Source organism: Pteropus alecto, unplaced genomic scaffold, assembly GCF_000325575.1.
Source record: "Pteropus alecto unplaced genomic scaffold, ASM32557v1 scaffold8, whole genome shotgun sequence".
Taxonomy (NCBI): domain Eukaryota; kingdom Metazoa; phylum Chordata; class Mammalia; order Chiroptera; family Pteropodidae; genus Pteropus; species Pteropus alecto.
In genome coordinates, this window is record NW_006494609.1 from 2920562 (window position 1) to 2938549 (window position 17988).

At 34.9% G+C, this 17988-nt stretch overlaps 2 protein-coding genes across 6 annotated transcripts in view; one reads left to right on the plus strand and one right to left on the minus strand.

The window, feature by feature from the left end:
• AREL1 (apoptosis resistant E3 ubiquitin protein ligase 1) overlaps nt 1-1486 on the minus strand; it is a 34246-nt gene extending 32760 nt beyond the window's left edge. For 4 of the 5 annotated variants that reach the window (XM_025041988.1, XM_015599738.2, XM_015599737.2 and 1 more), the window contains exon 1: nt 1416-1486. The gene's annotated coding sequence lies outside the window, so the exon portion shown is untranslated. Of the gene's footprint in view, nt 1-1300 lie in introns of all 5 variants that reach the window. The other variant, XM_025041987.1, reaches the window with a different exon arrangement.
• On the plus strand, nt 1485-16728 carry FCF1 (FCF1, rRNA-processing protein). Its single transcript, XM_006925447.3, has 8 exons — nt 1485-1568; nt 1850-1917; nt 3117-3188; nt 3773-3921; nt 7548-7620; nt 12579-12666; nt 14255-14349; nt 15058-16728. Exons 1-8 carry the CDS (start codon nt 1566-1568, stop codon nt 15104-15106), a joined length of 597 nt encoding a protein of 198 aa, XP_006925509.1. The 5' UTR covers nt 1485-1565; the 3' UTR covers nt 15107-16728.
• Nucleotides 16729-17988: the final 1260 nt, after the last annotated feature.

A 17988-nucleotide genomic window follows, 5' to 3' on the forward strand; every position in this document is an offset into this window, starting at 1 on the left:
ACTTAATAAGGTTCTTGAGGTTATCAACACATGAAAGTTCCAACACAGAGCGATTATAATACAACTGGCGTAAAATTCCAACACCACCACTAACTTGTTGGAAGACACACAATAATAATAGAAAACACTTTCATAGGGTTTACCTGTGGCGGGCACATTTCTAGAGACTTCACATTTTAACTAGTTTAGACCTAATAACATCTCTATAAAACATGTACTATTATTATTATCTCCAATGAGGAAACAGAAGCACAGATAGATTAACTCTCCCAATACTATATAGTTAGTAAGAGGCAGAGCATAGATTTTAGGCCCATTTGTCAGACTCTTAAGTTCAATTTCATAGTAAGGGTTACACAGTAGGCAGTTTTTTCCTTTTAACATAAAAAAAATGTTTTTGGATCGCAAACACTAGGAAAGTTTTGTGCAATAAAAGTACAGGCTTTGAAATCAAACAGACCCAAACAAAGCCCTGAATAAAGTATAAGCCTCAGCTTCCATATGTAAAATGAGGGTACTTGAGTTATTGTGAAGGTCAAAGAAGGTAACACAACTAAAGTGCCAAGTACAGTATACAAGACAGGGATTCTTAACTTTAAGTTCACCAACACCTAGAGAACCCACAAATGGGCGTCAGAATCCACGAGTCTCATAAATCGTATGACAAATGCTGTAATGCGTACTCATTTTTTAAAGACTCGTCTCTGGCTTTCCATAAACTTTAAAAGGGTTAAAAAAATAAATAAAAAACTTTCAAGGGGTACTTGATTTCCAAAAGGCTACAACCACTGGAGTACATACCAGGTACTCAAAAAATTAAAACTGTATCTTTCCCTTCTTGTTCTCAAAAACTCTCCCTTTCATTAAGGATGACACACCACGGCTTCACAATGAACGTCAATTATGTCCTACCATTTTCCTGGCTTGGTAACTACCAACATATGCAAGTTTATGCCCCAGTTTTCCAGACAGTCTATAAAGAAGGCCCTCAAACGCTGCTTCATCGCTCTCTTCACAGAAAGGAACAGACGGTATTTACTCGGAGAATCTTAAGCCTCGTCCATCTAGCTGCACGAAGCACCATGCCGGCTAGGAGAGCCAAAAAGGAACCAGAGCCTCCGAGCTGCACGGTAGAGACCTGACGTCCAGCACTGCAGGACGAGGAGAATGTGTTTCCCCAAACTACTGGGCAACCCAGAATTCAGTCTCCCCCGTCCCCCAACCCTTGTCCTCCCTCTCTCTCGAACTCTCGTGCAGGCAGGTCCTTCTGTGCCAAAGTGGTGGAGGAGAGAAACGTTACCAGGCCTGGAGGGTGCAGCGCGGGGACGTCCCAGGTCTGCTGCCCTGAATGGCGACAGCAACCCACGACAGAAGACCAGCCCTCGACCCTCCCTCCAAGAGATCCAAGTACAGACCTCCGCTCGGCCTGGGAACCGGCTCCAAGCTTTTCCGTTTCTCAAAGTGGCTTCCGCTTCCGGGCTATCCTTTGACGGAAGCAGCATACGAGTGACGTAAAAGTGTTGCGCCGTTGGTGATTCCGGAAGAAACCAGAGTGCGGCGTGAACATGGTGAGAGGAAAGGGTTCGAGAAGGGGCATTGTCAGATCACATTTTGGGTGGAGATTGAGAGAGTCAGACCCTGGCCAAATTTCCTCCGCATTCCCTGTGCTTATTCATTCTAATCTTAGCTTTTAAACTGCTCAGAGCGTAGGGAGAGGACGGGGTTGGGGAAGAGAGGATAAGAGCACCTGGATATTTGAGGGAAGAAGGGAAGGGACAAAAGAAAAGAAAGGACTCAAGAAGATGGGATGTATTTCCAACTGTTTTAACTCTAAAATTTCTGTTTCAAGGGAAAGCAAAAGAAAACAAGGAAGTATGCGACCATGAAGCGAATGCTTAGTCTCAGAGATCAGAGGCTGTGAGTGTCTCGAATCAACTAGGTTCATAGACTGCCCAGAGATATAGGAGTCACGAGGGGATAAGTAGTAAAAGTTTTTGTTTTTATATTGTGTTTATTTTTAATATTATTGTGTCTTGGACTTATATAGCTTGAGCTAGTAAAGTGTATAACAGTCTCATAGCTGCTGCGTGAGTACACTGGTGAATGGGATGGGAATTAAACATCTCTTAACTGTTCACTTCGTTCCACCGTTTTTATATACTTTACCACATCACATTTAAGCCTCCTAACAGTTCCATGAGGTAGATAGGGTTATTTTTTATGTTCTGATCATTACTAAATTCTACAGGAAAAAATGTAATTGTTGAAAGTAGGTGAGGTCGGAAATCATGTTGGTCTTGTGTCTCCAGCACCTGACAATGAAATATTTTTGAAAGAATGGGAAAACACCTAGGTGTTTCCATTTCATAAGTCTTAGAAGAATTAAGATGGCTGTGGAAGAAGAGTACAATGATATTCCCTGTTATAAGGAGGACCCAAAAAGCTTCCCTGCTTCAGTGAATAATGAACAAAGTTATTAAATAAAGACGGGTCTTCATTGTGTTTCAGAGCCTCAGCACAAAGGAATGGTCATTAGAGCCTTCAGAATTATAAATTGTATTCTCCGCCTTTAACATGTATTTATTATGTAATTTTAAGGAAATTTGCCCCATTAATAATATTTCTAGTTAAGGGTTAAATGTTACATATGTGTTGTTACATTTTGGCCTTTTGTAAGAGGCATATGAGGGAATCTCACTGGGGAAGCATCTAAGTCTTCAGAAGATAAATGTCGGCCGTTTTACCCACTGCTTGGAGGTGGATTTTGATCCTTGACATAAGAGCTTCTGACTAAGAAGTGATAGTACAACCAACATTTATTTGCCTAGTAACAGTTTTTATGGATTATTTGCTAGATTTTTAAATTATGTCTTATGAATTGATTGTTAATTACAGACTACTTCCCACACAGTTACTTGTGCTCAACATAGATAGATCTATCAATAGATAGATGTATATATATATAAACATAAAAATATGTATGCTTATAGTAATGTAAAAAAGTCACAAAGGATTTTCTCTGAAGACAAAAAAAGTGAAACTTTAAATTTCTAATGAGATTATAATTACTGTTTTTTTCCTTCTCCCCTGCATTTAATTTACTTTTTTTTTCCTAGTAAAGAAAAGGATAGATTAAAACCTAAAAAGAAAGAAAAGAAAGATCCCAGTGCACTCAAGGAAAGAGAAGTGTGAGTAATCAAAATTTTCAAGTTTTCCTTTAAGACATTCTAAAACCATAAACCTCTCAGAAATCCAGGCTTTCCCCAAGCAGATTTGCTCAGTCATTTGTAAGTCCAGCTATGCAAAGGAAAATGATATTGATGAGCATATACCAACTCCGATAGTTGAAAGGTTTTTGGATTTCATGGAGCAGTAAAATTGTCCCTAAATTCCTGGGAATTAAATCTAGGATCATTAGCTTTTTTTCTTTGTCAAGAATCTTTCAAAAGAAATAATTGCCATTGTTTAACACACTGGCATTCATGAAAGACAGAATATATTACCAAAAGAATAATGACATTTTCAGAATAAAGGTCATTCCTTTTAAATAAACACATTTAACGTTATAAAACCTCATCACACTTTTCTTATATTTTTCATTTTGCCCTAGAATGGTGATGGGTATATCAGGATTTATTAGGATTTATTTCCAAGAACAAGGAAAAAGGAACTTAATCTATAGTAAACTTTTCTGAGCAGAGACTTCTTATTTTTGTTGATACCAGACTATCAATGTAGACATTACTTTGTGTTTTGTTTCTTTTTCTTTCAGCCCCCAACACCCTTCTTGCCTATTCTTCCAATATAACACACAGCTGGGGCCCCCTTACCACATCCTGGTTGATACCAACTTTATCAACTTTTCCATTAAAGCCAAACTGGACTTAGTACAGTCAATGATGGACTGTCTGTATGCCAAGTGTGAGTATCATAGTTTTACATTTCTGTGACATTTGTACAGTTATCCAAATACATGGAAAGAAGGGAATAGAGTTCTAGTACTGAATTGCTGGCCATTTAATTTGCTCACCATAACAATGAAGTGAAATATAACGCAAACTTGACTGGGAATAATTAGACTTTCGCAGTTGAGAAAACATGATATACTTTGATTATCATTATGGACATCAATTTTGAACGTAGGAGGGGAATTTTCTATTTCTAAATTCTGGATTTTAAAGTTCCGGATAAATGAAAATTTAATATATTTCTCAGTGTATATACTCTTTTACATTAAGGAGGAAACATTCTCCATTCCACTTCAGTGCAGAAAAGCTAAATAAGACATTTTGCCACTTACGATCACAAAACCAGATATGATCAATGATTTCTAGTTCAGTTTGGTATTTATTTGTATTGCAAAGGATCTGGAGTAGTTTGTTACACTGAGATATGCAATTTACTTTTACTCTATAAATTTCCCTCCTGTATTTGGGTATCCTCTTCAAATGATCTTTCTTCAGTATTAGGAGTAGGAAAAAGAAAATTTAGGCCATGTATAAGGGAATAGCTTCTTAATAGTGAGATCTATTGCATTTTGTGGTGGGTTTGTATTCATATTTTCCAGTCATCTAGTTAAAGGTGCAAATGAAAATTAGACTTATACTATGCTATAAAGAATAAATTATTGGAAACAAAGAGAAAAAATTGCACCACTTTCTTTAATATTTAAAAGATACTATATAATGATCAATATTACAGAGTGATAGTAATCTATATGTTCTTTATTATTTCTTAAAACTAACAAGAATGGAAGATGGGGTAAGGGATGTGTAATGGGAAAGAGATCTAAATTCTTTAAATGCCTAAAATGAATAAATATAAAAAGTAAATGCATAAGTTTATTTTATCAAGGTGGAAATAACCACCAAGTGAGGAAAATAGGTAACGGAGGAAAATAGTCATCTCTAAGGATCAGAATTGGTGGAGAGGGAAAGGATCAGGGGACAGTTATTTTTTCATATAGGCCTTTCTATATTTCTTTTTAAAGCTATGCATTTGTAATACTTTAATTTTCGTTGAAAAATCTCTTAGAAATAATAAAGCGTAGTCTGAAGTTGGGGCACTACCATGCTTGTAAGACTGGACTAGGGTGACCATGTATGAGGGAAGACACTAAACTTTTTGGTAGGTTTCTTGTATTCCCATGATGTTTCTTATAGTTGTCTTAGCATCTTCTCCAGGGATACCGTCACCTATTTATAAATGGAATGGATGGAAGGTTCAGGCATGGCCGCTTGGAAGTGACTCCACCATTATATCTAGATGATGATTGTTTAGGATAGCTTTAGCCCTGTAGTTAGGCTTTCTCTACATATAGATACATTAGAGTACAGCTATAATGCATACAGCTAAATGCTCTCATTGTGACTTTTCTAAAAACAAACTTATTAAGGAAAATACCACTTTTGCAGTCTGCTGTGTAACATAGTACCTAAAAGGAAAGGCTAAAGAAATATTTAAGTGCAAATTCAGTTACCTAGGAGATTAACTTAACTGTTTTAATCTATGCTTATTTAATTCTTCACTTGCCTTTGTATACCTAAAGGAAGGCCTTTATCTTCCTTTTGCCTTAAAGGTGCCCTTTGACCTTTTCATAGCTTTCGGTCTATTCCATTTCCATCTGCTATTCCAACAAGAAAGAATAGCTAGCTTCCCATCAGTTTTCTTTTCTGTCCATGAGTCCGATTCCCTGTTACTTTCTGTTTCTTTATAGTGATCTCTCTGGGCCTACCTCCCTGCTCTAGATGCAAGCCCTTGCTTACTCCACTGCTACATGGCTCTGAATTTGATGCTGTTAAGGCTCACATTGCCCTCTAATTCATGATAACCTGATCCTACTGACTTCATACCTCCATTTTACAACTGCTTTTTCTCCTGGGTGTTGTATTTTATTTTAACATTTCTCAACTTTGTCTGCTTTCAAAAGTATTAATGTACTTTTAAAAAATCGATAGCATAAAAAAATGAAAGTTTCCTATAATGCCTTTCCTCAGAGAGGGGCAGTTCTTAAAAATTAATATACAATCTCTGTAAAGATTATTTTTGTTTCTTTTATTAATGAAAATGGACCATACATTATTTAACTGTGCCTTTTTTTAAACAGCTTTGAGATATACTTCACATACCATATACTACACCTATGTAAAATGTACAATTCAGTGGCCTTTACTGTATTCACAATCAATTTTAAAACATTTTCACTACTAAAAAAAACTCTGAACCCCTTAGCCATCATCCCCCAACCCTTCTCATTCCCTCCATCCCTAGGCAACCATGAATTTGCTTTCTGTCTCTATAAATTTGCCTATTCTGGACATTTCATTAAAATGGGATCATATAATATTTGGTCCTCTTTTACTTAGCATAACATTTTCAGGGGTTGTCCATGTTAAAGCATGTATCAGTACATAATTTTTTCATTACCAAATAGTATTCCATTGTATGGATAGATCACATCTTATTTATCCATTTCTTCTTGCTTTTTACTTTGAACGAATATATCTTGAACATTTTTCTGCCAATATATATGGATATACCTCATTTCTTTTTAAGTTACATTATTGTTTAAATATATAATTTTTACTAGACATTTGGATTAGTTCTAGTTTTTACCCTGTTATAAACAAGGCTGTAGTGAGTATCTTTGTGAATACGTGTGTATTAGGGTGCAGTATTTCTTTAAGCTATATTTTTCTAAGGCTATATTGCAATATCAAGGGGTATGCATATTTTTTTATTTTAATAGGTACTGCAAAATTGTCCTTTAATAGTTATATGAATTTATACACCTACTAACTTCATGCAATAATTCCTCTTTCCTCTATAGTAGCCTGATAATCTCGGTTCAAATCTTGCCTTCACCATTTGCTATCTAGTTACTTCTTTGTGCCTCAGCTTCCTCATCTATAAAAATTGGGATAATAATAACGTTACCTGATAGGAATTGTTCTGAACATTAAATGAGGTAATCCTTGTAAAGTGCTTAGCACAGTCTCTGGCAAATAGCATGTAATTCTAAGCTGTTATTGTAAGCTCTTTGTATATTAAGAAAATTAGCCCTTTGAGAAATGTGTAGAAATATTTTTCCCAGTTTCATTTTTAGTTTACTTAAATATCTTTTTTTGATAGTTGTCAGACAGAAGTTTCGTATTTTTATGTGATCAAATTTACATTTTCTGGTTAATTTCATGGTTTCTTTTGGTTCACATTTAAATTTTTTTCCATCTAGAATTTATTTTACTATATAAAGAATGTCAGGGATCCAGCTTAATTTTTTTCCCTGAGGTATATTTATGACAGATACTTTATGGAATCTGTGGTGTAGGGTTGGGACAGTTTCCTAGTTTTTTTATAAATAGGGATTTTATTCTTCTCTAGTTCTCATTGTTCATTTCAGTGTGCTTATTCTGCTTCATTCCAGAAATTTTGTGGGTCTTTTAAAGATTCTCAACAGGATATAATTCAGAGAGAGTAAAATCAGTTTCTTTACAAATTCTTTTACTAAACATGTTTTTTTGTTTGTTTTGTTTTTTTATTCCTGGAAGGTATCCCTTGTATAACTGACTGTGTAATGGCTGAAATTGAGAAATTGGGGCAGAAGTATCGAGTGGCTCTAAGGTAGGAAGGCGCTTGTCTATTTAGAGTTATTCTAGATTGGTATACTGAAGGTTCTTTTGACTCTCTTTCATCTGTTTGCTGTCGAAAGATTTCTTGGCTGATTAGATTAAATAAAAATTTTTAAAAAATGGTTAACTGTGATTAAGAAAGCAGACATTTGAAGGTTAGAGGTTTTTAAACTGAAAATTTTTTTAAGTTGAATTTATTGGGGTAACATTGGTTAATAACAGTATTAACCACTACCCAAGTTCCACGAGTACAACTTTATAATACAACATCTGTCTAGTCCATTGTGTGCTCAGCACCCAAAGTCTAGCCTCCTTCTGTCACCATATATTTGACCCACTTTACCTTCTTCATTACCTCTCTGGTAACCACCATACTGTTGTCTGTATCCATCAGTTTTGTTTGATATCTCATATATGAGTGAAATCTTATGGTTATTGACCTTTTCGGTCTGACTTATTTCACTTAGTATGATATTCTCAAGATCCATCCATGTTGTTGCAAATGGCAATATTTCATCTTTTTTATGGCCAAGTAGTAGTCCATTATATGTATGTATGTATGTGTGTTTGTGTGTGTGCGTATGTATATGTATATATGTATCTTTATCCAGTCATTTGTTGAAGGACACTTAAGTGGTTTCCATGTCTTGTCTATTGTGAATAATGTAAGCTGAAATTTTTGAACTAAATTAGTCGTTACTTGTCTTGTAGGCTTCCTTTTAAGTTCCTCTAGATTTTCAATTAGTGTCTATTTGTTTATTTAGATATCTCCTTCAAAACCTCACAATTAAAAGAATTCATATTCTAAATTTTCAGTTTACTCTAGAAAGTACCCTTAAGTTTAGAGTAGCAGTTCCCAAAATATGGTCCATACCCCTAGCAGTCCCAGAGATCTTTGCAGGGAGTTTCCAAAACTATTTTCATAATATACCAAAACATTGCCTTTGTCACTATGCTGGTGCCTTAGGACAAATCAAGGCAATGGGCCTAGATAATGCTAGTAGCCTTTGTATTTTTCACTGCCACCACTGGCAATTAAAAAAAAAAAAAACCAGAATCACTTAAGAATATCCTGATGAAACAGTAAAATTTTTAACTTTGTTAAATCTCAACTCTGGAACACACATCAGTGTTTCTTCTGATAATGTGAAGTGCACACTTCCGTTGCATACCAAAGGATGAAGGTTATCTCAATAAAAAACATTTCTGTGCTTATTTGAGTTGTGAGCTGAACCAGCCATTTTTTCATGGAATATCATTTTTATGTCCAGAACAACTAACAAGCACTGATTTTTCAGACTTTGGTATCTAGCAGATACTTTCTCAAAAATGCAGTGAACCTGTCACTTCAAGGAAAACAACTTACTATATATTAGTTACCAATGATAAAATTCAAGCTTTCAAGTGAAAATTAGAGTTTTGAAAAGCTATGTGCTTATTACAATCCCCATTCTAAAGACCTTTCTTTTGAGACCAGTGAAGTTATTAATGAGTATGATTTTTTTTTTTACATTGTATAATGAAATGTGTCCATATTTGGAAGATCTGGGTAACGCAGTGAATCAGTATTTTCCAAATGATCAATACGTATTACAAAATCATGCAAAGGTAGATTCAAAATGCATAATATACCTGTGGATTTGTGTGTGTGTGAGAGAGAGAGAGAGAGACCTTTTTAGAGGTATAATTTGTATACTGTAAAATTCACCAAGTTTAATTGTGTCATTTGATGGGTTTGGCAAATGTATGAAGTCATGGAACCACTATCATAGATGTGAAATAGAATATTCCATCACTCTAGAAATGTGATTCCATTTACATGAAATTCTAAAAAAGGGAAAGCTATAATAATAGAATACAGATCAATGGTTGCCTGGAGCTGAGGATAGTAACATGGATATGTAAATCTGTCTAAATTCATAACCACTGAATTTTATTATATTTCATTTATCCCTAATAAAGCTAATTTTTTAAAGGCAAGAGAAAAATGGGATTCTAATATATGAGAGGTAACATTGTTTAGATCAGTAGGAAAAAATTATGAGTGATAACTTAAAATATGGATTATCCTTGTGGAAAGAAAGAAAATTGGATCCTTATCTCACTTCTTTCATAAAAATCAATTCCAGGTAGATTAAGTATCTAAAGTTTTATAGAAAATGTAGAGAATATTTTAGTGATTTTGGAGTGGGCAAGGATTTCTTAAGTCCAAACCATAAGGGAAAACTAATCCATTTGACTGTATTGAAATTGAATACTTCTGTATAACAAAAAACACCTTAAACAAAGTGAAAAGACAAGCCACAGATAGTGAGAAGGTGTTAGTATAACATATAAACAACATGGGCTTATTTTTTTTAAATATAAAGAAACTACAAATTTATAAGAAAAAGACAAAAATCCTTAATTTACAGTGATATAATTTTATACTCAGCAGATTGGCAAAAATTAAAGCATGCTTGACAATGCCAAGAATAGTTGCAACTGTGGAGCAATGGAAATTCTCATACTCAGCTGCTAATGATGTAAATTGGACAATCACTTTGGAGAGCAATTTGGCAATATCTGATAAAAACAAGGTTGTCCATCCTCTTACAACACTGCATCTTTAAATTTGGAGATCACAAATCTATAGGTTGTGAAATCAGTTTAATGGGTCACAACCAGTATTTTTTTAAAAATGAAATATAAACTATAAAAATACCAACATGCATTGCATGCTACATGCAAAGATTGAGTGTTGTGTCACAGAACTTTATTCACTTTTATGTGTGTGTGTATATATATATGCTTACTGTGTGCTAGGTAAAATGTATTTTATATTGTGGGTTCCGGTAAAGAAGAAAAATTGGCCTGCCATAGAGAAGCTCACGTACATATTTTGGAGACAAATACTGGAATTTTCTTACGTATATAGTAGCAAAAAAATTGTAGGCAGCTAAAAGATTCATTAAGATAATGAATAAATTGTGGAATGTTCATGAATAAAATACTATACAGGAGTGGAAATGAGTGAAGTAGAGTTATATGTGTCAATATGGATAAATCTCAAATACAGTGTAAACCAAAAAAAAGCACAAATGTGGAGCACAACGTTTATTTAAAGCTTAAAAACATGCGTGGAACTGATAAATACCAAATTTAAGATAATAGTTTACTTTTAAGAAGGTAAAAAGAGATTAAGATTGGAAAGGGGACTTCATTTTTATTTGTAGTGTTTCATTTTTTTAACTAGATGGTGTATACAAGGTATTCATCATTCTGTATACTTTTTTACATACTTGAAATACTTCAAATTAGAAGGGGAAAGAGGCCATTATTTTTTAAATGATAATAAAAATAAAGAATGGGAGGGGAGAAAATAGAGGCACGAAGTGGAAGCACCAAGTTTGGCTGTGAAGAGAAGCAGAGAAATGGGATGTTAATTTGAAGGGGTGGTATAAGTAAAAAGAAATTTTTTTTAAAGATGAGTAAGGTACTAGCGCATGTTGGTGTGTTTTTGGGAAAGAACAGTAGGAAGGAAGAGATCAATGATTTCAGAAACGAAAGAGATAACCAAAAGAGCAAAGACCCAGACTTCTGTATTGCCTGCCTAGTTTCTCAGCAGCCAGTCTGTCTTCTGATGTATTCTCCTCACTCACAGCCTGCCTAGTCTTTCTAAAACAAAGCTTTGCCTCTGTCACTCTGTCCCAGAGAAAACTTTAATGATTCCCCATCACCTGTGTCATGGAGCTCACAGAGACTCTTCCCACTCTATCCTCAACCTGCCTTTACAAATCTGTTTCATTCACTCTCCTCTACATGAACACTCTTCTCCTCGCTCTTCCCTGAACACAACCAAACCACTTCACAGATGGTTGGTGCCCTGTTTGGAATGTGCCTGCCTTCCCTTTGCTTCTAACATTCTTTCATCTTCATTTTAGTTCATCTCCAAGTAATTTTTTTTAAATTATACCCAACCCACACTGACCTAGCTCTAAACTACTGCAATGTGGAGTATTTTTGTTGCACTTGGTAACTGTGTGCTGCATTGTATTTTTATTCATTTTGTGACTCATCATCATGTGTAATAGAAAGAGCCTTGCTCTGGGGAATCACAGATTTGAGTTTTTCTTTTTCAAATTTGTGTGGAAGTAATATGTGTTCATTTGTTAATGGCAAACAGTATAAACATAAACATACAATAAAAAGTAAAATTCCCCCTCCATATTCACACTTTGTCCGTTCTCATACCCTAAGAGTGACAACTGAGGATTAGTTTGTAGTTAATATGTATTTTTCCAGACAAAATGCAAATCTAGAGAAAGAATCAGAGATATATGTATTTTCTTAATTGAAGTATATATGTACATATGCGTTTATATACATATGGGTGTATTTATGTATAAACAGTTAAGTGGCCTGCTTTGTATATTCAGCAGTTAATTGTAGGTCCTTCCACATTGATATATACAGCTCTATCTCACTTTTTTTAATGAGATGGGGGACCGAAATGTCTTTAACTTTTACCTTGTTGATATCGAGGTCGTCTCCAGTTTTTCACTGCTGTAAACTGCTATAGTGACCATCTTTGGACCTATATTCTTGTACATTTGTATAAGACACTTCCTGAAAGTGAAATGATTGAGTTAAAATTGATTTGGTTTTGAATTCTGGCTTTTCCCAGCTGGGTAACTTTAAAAAATTAATCTGAGTCTGCCTCCTCATCTGTAAAATGGAAATCTAATAATACAGTTTTGTCAAGCTTATACAACTTAAGGCACACCAGCTGTCAGTCACAAAGCTTTAATTCCCTTTTCTGTGTTGTCTTTCCATTTAGAAGGTAAGCTTCATGAGAGAGGTGCCTTAAAATCTACACATAGATCAAGTTACTCTTATTTCACTGATTGAGACTCAGAAAGTTTTCCAGTTGCCGAATGTTTTCATTAATTCATTTTTATAACCCTGTAGGATTGCCAAGGATCCAAGATTCGAACGATTACCATGCACACACAAAGGAACCTATGCAGATGACTGCTTAGTACAGAGAGTAACTCAGGTATCATCAGTTTTTACTTTGTGCTTTAAAAAAGAAAAGGTAAACTACTGTCTCCTGAATGTTCATGGTCAGTAAAGCAAGAATATTAATGGTAAAAAAAAAAAAATTGTATGGAATTCCTTCATAGGAAGCCTACGTGTCCTCATTTACTTGAGAAAGTAGATTGGAAATGTATACTATAACCATAATGGAAAGATCACGGGCTTGAGGAAGAGGCTTGGTTTCAAATCTCAACACCTGTGTTTATTAGGTGTGTGATTTGGGGCCCTTATTGATTCTTTATAAAGTTATTTAAGTGAGTAAGTATAGATATAATAATACAGTTGACCCTTGAACAATGTGGGCTTAGGGGTGCTGACCCCCTGTGCAGTTGAAAATCTGTGCATCGGATAACTTTTGATTCCTAGAAACTTAAGTTGTCCCACGGTATACATGGGGGTTGGTTCCAGGACCCCCTGCAGATACCAAAATCTGCAAATGCTCACGTCCCCCATATAAAATGGCTTGGATCTGTGCATGCAGTCTGCCCTTTGCATTCATGGACTCCCAACCGTGGATCAAAAACAGTACAGAAAAAAATCTGCATATAAGTGTGTCCACACAATTAAATCCTTTGTTGTTCGAGGGTCAACTGTATGTCAGATTTCACCTCCCTATGAATCTAAGATAAGGGTCCATTTCCATTTACTCCCTATGCAGGAATTTGGTTCCTCTCCACCGTGCCTAACCCAGAAGTATTTCTCAGTTACAACATAATCTCTCAGGGTAATATCTCACAAGTATCCCGAAATAGTGGGTTTTTGATTCTTCTTTTCTGGCTAGCTTCCTTGTCTAGCACCTCAACTTCTGCTACTGATTGCCCTTATAACAGTGTCTCTCTGCTGAGGATAATCATCTTCATCTAGTGACCACGCTGCCGGCCCTTTAGCAAATCCATCCCATGGGCATAGTATTTCTCTTAATTTTGCACAACACAGCTGACACCAGGCTGCAACTCTTTAAAACTCAACTAGAGATTTGGGTATGAGGGAAGTAAAGTACAATACAAATTATCTCCTGGCTGGCAGCTAAATGTTGTTGCTTTCAGAGCTGCTATGCACAAACTTGTCCTGGAGATCCTACTCTGGCTTTATGGCCCATGAGGTAGCCTACCTCCACCACTAGGAGGCCTCAGAATTGGCCCTGGGATCCCAGGAAAGGCAAAAGCCATGCCCTTACAGTCTAAGGTGCTTACTCTGTCTTTGCCTTGAGTCCCTCAGGGCATTTTTCCAAAACCAAGGAATTGTCTGCCTCAAATATGAAAGTCCCTTCCACTTATGATGCAAAAAAAAGTTTGCAGCTTTTAGTTTTTCGATTTTCCTCCCCTCAAGATTCTAAGAGCTACATTCAGCCCAGGCAACTTATTACATGTTTTTATAAATATGAGCTCCTACATCATAGTGGCTACTCAACAATTGTTCTAGCCTTTCTTTTGCTATTTACTGTGAATACGAATAATTCTTCAGACTGGCCAGTGTTTATGCCATCATAGTATCACTAAGTAGACTCAGTAAGCTCTATGTGAATACTCAGTCTATGTCTCTTACAGCACAAGTGTTACATTGTGGCCACGGTTGACCGAGACCTTAAACGAAGAATCAGAAAGATCCCTGGAGTTCCCATCATGTATATTTCTAACCATAGGTGAGAACTTCCTTTTGGGGAAGTAATTAAAAGTATGTAGTTGATACCAATTAAAAATAAGGTCAGGTTATAGAAGAATTTGAAAGAGATTATTGTATCAAATATTTACTTAGTTACATACGAAGAAAGAAGACAAAGTAACAAGAGCAAGGGCAAGAGATAAAGCTAGGATTTAGGAATGAGGCAGACGTGTACATTGTTACAATAAGATTACCAGAGGAAATAGGGGGATGCAGTTGCTTTAAATACAAAGCAGTAATTTAAATCAAGCTAATCTTTTTGGCCAGAGTTTTTTTTTTCTCTAAAAACTTAGTGCATGTGATCAACACCCCTCTGGGAAACTAAAAGCTTATTTAAAAAAGCTGCTTTTTATTCTCCTTGGATGTTCCTATGTCAGTCCTCAGACTATTATTGTCCAGCTTTTCAGCCTGGGGAGAACACAGAGGGAATAATAAGGGCTAAGGAGTTTGGGCTTACCCAGACTCAGTGCTTGGCTCCCCATTTGTTAACTTTCTGACTTTGAAGAATAAAGGTAATATAGTCCGCATTTGTCTATAAATTATTCATTATATCCATTTAAAATGTTCCCACTGACAAAAAGGATTCACAATAATGGGTGAAAGTATTGCAATCAGTAAAGGATGGGTTTTTAGATGGATTCTAGACCCACATTTCTTACCATTGTTATTTCTTTTTTGTCCTGGCCAGGTACAACATTGAGCGGATGCCCGATGATTATGGAGCCCCTAGGTTCTAATTCTTAAAAGATAAAATTCATCTGCTTTCCTTCAACCAACTTTCTCTGTTGCCAGTTTATTAAACATGCTACAGCATGAATTATTCTACTCAGACATTTGCTCTGTTATAAGCTGAGTATGGTTAAATACACTCAGTTTTTGATATTTGAAAATGATATTTTTGTATCATTTAAAAATTTGTTGCATTTTTTTATAGATCAGATGACTGCTCACAAATTTAATGGTTGTTTTATATTGATTTACTCAAATATTTATTAAGGTTATACTAGGTACTTAATAAGATAGGGTCCTCAAGACACTCATAGTGGGAAAGAGGAGCATGTAGGTGAATAAATATAGTAAAATAATAATGCTAAGATAAAAGTATGAGGAGTAGACACATAAAAAAGATGATTTTTTTCTATTCAGTTGGGGTGGGAAGGGAGGAAAAGCTAAAGGTAGCAATGTTTAAGTTCATCTTTTTTTAAAATTTATTGGGGTGACACTGGTTAATAAAATTATATAGGTTTCAAGTGTACAGTTTTATAATACATCATCTTTGAGTTAATCTTTAAAAATAAATAGGTGCTTGCCCAGTAAATGAGATAAAGGAAATGAGGCACAGGAAGCATCTGAACAAAGCATGGACATAGATATTACATGAAATGAATGTATCTGGTCTGTTCAGACAACTGCCAGAAGATTTTTATAACTAGAACATGGGAAAGAGGTCTATACTCATGTCTGAGACTCCAAAGGTAAGAGGTGGGAGGGAGGGAACCTTATATGACATGCTAAATGGATCGGTCTTGATCCTGAGGTCAATAGGGAGTTATTAAAATTTAATTAGGGTGATAACATGATCAGTTTAGATATTTTAAATGATCACAAATTAGTGTAGGAATAGACAAATAGATCATTGAAACAGTAGAAAGTCCATAAAGAGATCTATATATTTATGGCAGTTTGGTGTATTTTAAAGGTGGTATTTCAAATCTGTGGGAAAAGGAAGTTGTTTTAGAAAAACCAAATAGTGTGGAGGCTACTAGGATTAGAATCTTGATTTTACCATTTAGTGTATGTATGAATTGGACAGAACTACATAACCATTTGGTACCCTCCTTGTTTCCTCTTTAAAATGTTTTGTTTAATCCTAAAAACAACTTTGATAAAATGAGATTAAATTGAGCAGTACCTGAAACAAGTAAGTGGTATTCAATAAGTGTTAGTAATTATTTTATTATAATGGCAAGTTGGCTATCCTTTTGATAAAAACTTTCAGATTCCTACTTCATATCCTTCATGAGAATATATTTCAAGTGGACTAAAGTTCTAAACTTTTTTTAAGCTATGGAAGTATTAGGAAAAATAAAACACGAAAAATATGTATAATCTTTGGGTAGAATTCTTAAATAAGATGAAGAATGTTAAAGCCATAAAAGAAAAGATTGATTAGTATGACTATGTTAAAATTATAGATTTCTGTGCAAAGCATCTCCTCCAAATATTGACAGGTGACTGACCGGAAGATTTTCCAAGAGTGTGAGGAATTAGGTAGTCATGTGGTGCTGACAAAAGTTTAACCATTTTAGACAGCAGTTGGGCAAGAGCCATTAAAATAAAAATTGCAGATACCCTGTGAGCCCCATTCTATTTTTTTTTTTTTTTTGGTTATTTATAAATATATGGTTGATTTCCTTTAAAATACACTATCATTGTGCTATAAATGTATAAGTGTGGTATAAATGTGTAAAACATTCGCATGTACAGGAAGCATATAGAGGGATGATAACCACTGTTTATAATAGAGAAAAATTGAAAAGAATGCTAATGTTCATCAAAAGGGTCTTAACCATGTTATGTCTATACTATGAAATATCATGAGCACTTAAAAAGAATGGAGTAGATATAAAAATGGGCAAAAAACATAGACAATTCTCTGAACATATGCAAATGGCCGACAAGCATATGAAAAGATGTTCAACATCACTAATCATTAGAGAAATGCAAATCAAAACCACGATGAAATACTACCTCACACCTATTTAGGATGGCTACTATTAAGAATAAATAAGTTGTGACGAGGTTGGAGAAATTGAAACTTCTATAATTTCATTGTTGTGATGGGTACTTGGATATATTTGTCCAAGTGTATTAAAATGTATCCAAAATGGGTGCATTTTATTGTATGTAAATTATACCTCAGTAAATTAAAAGAAAAGGCATGCAAAAGGATATGCTATTTAAATATGCAATATGGAAAATATTGAGGTTTTCTTTGTGGCCTAAGATGGTCAATTTCATGAAAGTTTCATGTATACTTGAAAAAAGTACATTCTCTGTTATCTGAGTATTATCAAGGCAAAAGTTTTGATATTTATTCCTAAGATCTATTTGATTGTTTAGGTCTTCTATATTCTTACTTTTTTATTTTTGACTTTTACCATGTCAGACTAAGGGAAATATATTAGTTTCTTAATATTAGTATATTTTGTCTATTTCTCTTTGCATTTCCAAGAGTTTCCACTTGATGAAAGTTACTACTGTGTTGTTTTGCCCATGGATACTCATAACCAATATATTTCTTGTGAATTGTAGCCTTTAGCATCATAATATACCCTTTTTTGCCTCATTTAATTTCTAAACCTTTGCCTATCCTTTTATTTTTAGCTGTTTTGAATTCCTTATCCCCAAAGTAAGGTGCCCTTGCCTGTTTTATCTTGTAGACAGTATTGCTAGAGACTAGACACTTCTATGTGTCCTTTTTTCTTTCCTTTTCTAAATGGGAGTGTTCACTGTGGTTGTCCTGTTCCTGTCCCACCACTCGTATATTTGGTATATGAGGACAGATAATTTGCCCTCTTGGTGCATAGGTCTCTAAAAAAAGGCCACACCTGATAGT

What these genes read in the sequence shown, in the direction of transcription:
- FCF1 (XM_006925447.3), top strand. An exon ending in AGTCTCAGAGATCAGAGGCT is followed by an intron (nt 1,918 to 3,116) that starts GTGAGTGTCTCG and finishes TTTTTTTCCTAG; the next exon opens with TAAAGAAAAGGATAGATTAA. An exon ending in GCACTCAAGGAAAGAGAAGT is followed by an intron (nt 3,189 to 3,772) that starts GTGAGTAATCAA and finishes TTTTTCTTTCAG; the next exon opens with CCCCCAACACCCTTCTTGCC.